The sequence below is a fragment of the Poecilia reticulata genome, linkage group LG11 (genome assembly GCF_000633615.1).
Source record: "Poecilia reticulata strain Guanapo linkage group LG11, Guppy_female_1.0+MT, whole genome shotgun sequence".
NCBI classification, from domain to species: domain Eukaryota; kingdom Metazoa; phylum Chordata; class Actinopteri; order Cyprinodontiformes; family Poeciliidae; genus Poecilia; species Poecilia reticulata.
Window position 1 is genome coordinate 8,528,308 of NC_024341.1, and position 2,366 is coordinate 8,530,673.

General features: G+C 38.3%; 1 protein-coding gene across 1 annotated transcript in view; it reads left to right on the plus strand.

Moving 5' to 3' along the window:
- The window catches only part of csmd2 (CUB and Sushi multiple domains 2), a 245,362-nt gene that overhangs the window by 231,254 nt on the left and 11,742 nt on the right, over positions 1-2,366 (plus strand). Inside the window, exon 65 of the mRNA XM_017307349.1 lies at positions 2,248-2,313. Coding sequence (XP_017162838.1) covers positions 2,248-2,313 — 66 coding nt within the window. The remainder of the gene's footprint in view (positions 1-2,247; positions 2,314-2,366) is intronic.

Consider the following 2,366-nt stretch of genomic DNA (forward strand, 5'->3'; position numbering starts at 1 on the left):
ATATATATCCATATCCAGTTATGCTTATATGTCAAGAGTTCAGACTTTCCATAATGACAAAACTGGGGGAGTCTAATGTGAATGAATAGCACTGTTGCTCAATTTGTATTCTGAGACACATGTCAGAGTAGGATGATCCATCCATCATGCTATTATAGATTGCTTGAAGCCCAACACCCTTACACTGATAAACGAATCTACAAGCTTTGAAAGATTAGCAAAGGTGCAAAACCTGATTAGGCCATTGCTTCCTATTGATCTGGTTGAGTAGATGTACGTCTTACAAATGGCACGGCTTCGCTAACAAGTTCTAGCAGGCTAATAGACTGCTATCAGGACTCTCCAAAGCATCAAGCTAAATGCATATGAAAGAAGAGAAAGAAAAAAAAAGAGTAATCAACACACAATTATGTAGGGTAGCAAAATACTAATGGTTGAAGAAGAATGATATAACGGAGGTAGATAACCATGAGATGGACTCCTTGTGAAGTTGTTAGTGAAATATAGAGGGTTGGGGTCTTTTTTTAAGACTGGACCATAAAGAGTAAAGGCAAGGTAGAGAACTGGCCATTGCACATATAGAACATAAACATAGCCTGTGGGCACAATGATGGAAAGGCAGCTCAAAAGACCTGGCAGCTAATAAAGTTAAAGCATGGGAGCATTATTTTATATTTATATTTATGTGCATCTCAGTGGCTGTTTACAGATGTAAAATGTCATTGGAATAGCTGTCTTTGGTTGCGGTTGTGAGTAAAAGCCTTTTCCTTCTGTTTATCAGTGTGGGTGTATGTTTACTACAGCGATGTGGTCTTGCGGTCCCTTGTGAGCTTTAAGGCATTATTAAAGTGCCTCCATTGAAGCTGTGAAACTGTCTATCTGATTTAGCCAAAACCCTGCGGGGGGTACTCGAGTTTCTTTTTGACACGAGACAAGCCCCGTCAGAAGCAGCCTTCACTCTGGCCACCAAAGGTATTATTACTTGTAAGCTGGAGATGCAGGTATTGTTGCCTTGTAGATCTATATTTCAAGTAAAGTTTATAAAAATATCAACTTTACGTTAACATTTTTAACCTAAAAGAAATCCCTAAAATACACGTTTGTCCTCATGTAAGCTCAGATTTTCAGGCTGTGCAGAACCTATACTTAGTGTTGATTATGTCGGAGCTTTTGTCTGTAAATATATTACTAATATTTCTGTTGACATGGGAAAAAGAAAAGTTAGTCAATAACTTATTTAATTCAGTAAAACCTTGTTTATCACCTGGGGGTTACTTAAAGGCACAAGGAAGCAGTCCAAACATATGCACAGTAACTTTAGAACATTAATTCAGATGCAATTACGAAATTAATATCAAAAGCAACGAACAAACAATAATCACCAAGGGATGAGGCAGTGATTAGTGAAAGGTGCAGCTGAAAAACAGTATTTACATCAAATATTTGTACATTATCTGTATATTTAAACAGTAACACATTATGACGAGTAACAGTAAAAGCAAGAAATGCAGTAAAGACTCATGATGTTCAGAAAAATGACATATTCTTGAGTCTCTGGTGGCCTAAGTCTAGTGTGATGAAGTAGGACGACAGATGGAACAAGTATTAAACACTGACGAAAGTTAAATGCAAGAAAGACATAGAAAGCTTTACAGAGCTTCATGGAAAGGGTTTCCACTGCCAAGCAGCTACATCCCAGTCTTTGATTTGAAGTTGTTGGATGCACCGGTCTAAAGCATGCTGCCAAAAGGCCCTAGAACAATAGAGAGAAACATTTTATATCTGTCTGACAAAGCAATGGAGAAACCTGACTGCATTGTGTCAAATGAAAAGTTTGCTTCAGACGGATCATTGCACAGGGTAGCTTTTGAATTTTGGGCTCAACCCTTAAACTCCAATGAAGGTAATCCTTATGTCTCAGCATACCAACACATTTTGGACTAACTCTGGCTGCTCACCTTGTGGGAGCAGTTTGGAAATGGTCTCTGCTTGTTCCTACAAGATGCTCCATCAGTGCACTTGCTCATCCTTGTCTATAAGGACCTAATAAGTCAAGTTTTCTTAGAACAGCATAAAAAGTACATATACATTGAGCACCAGAAGGCACTTGGCTAAGAGCAAATTTACTAAGGAAACCTTGTATCGCTGTCAAAACTGTTTTCAGCTCCACTTACTCTAAATTACACGGTACACCATGAAATTTGGCTCATTTAAAGTGTTGTCTTTTGTGTGTGCGCTTTTATTTAGCTGATAATCGGCCAAGTGGTAGAATCCCAGTGGGGACTGTACAGGAGCCTCCATCTAAACTGCCAGGTGAGACAATTAAAGGTAGTCAGTTGTTTAATTCATTAAGATAATATTTAAAT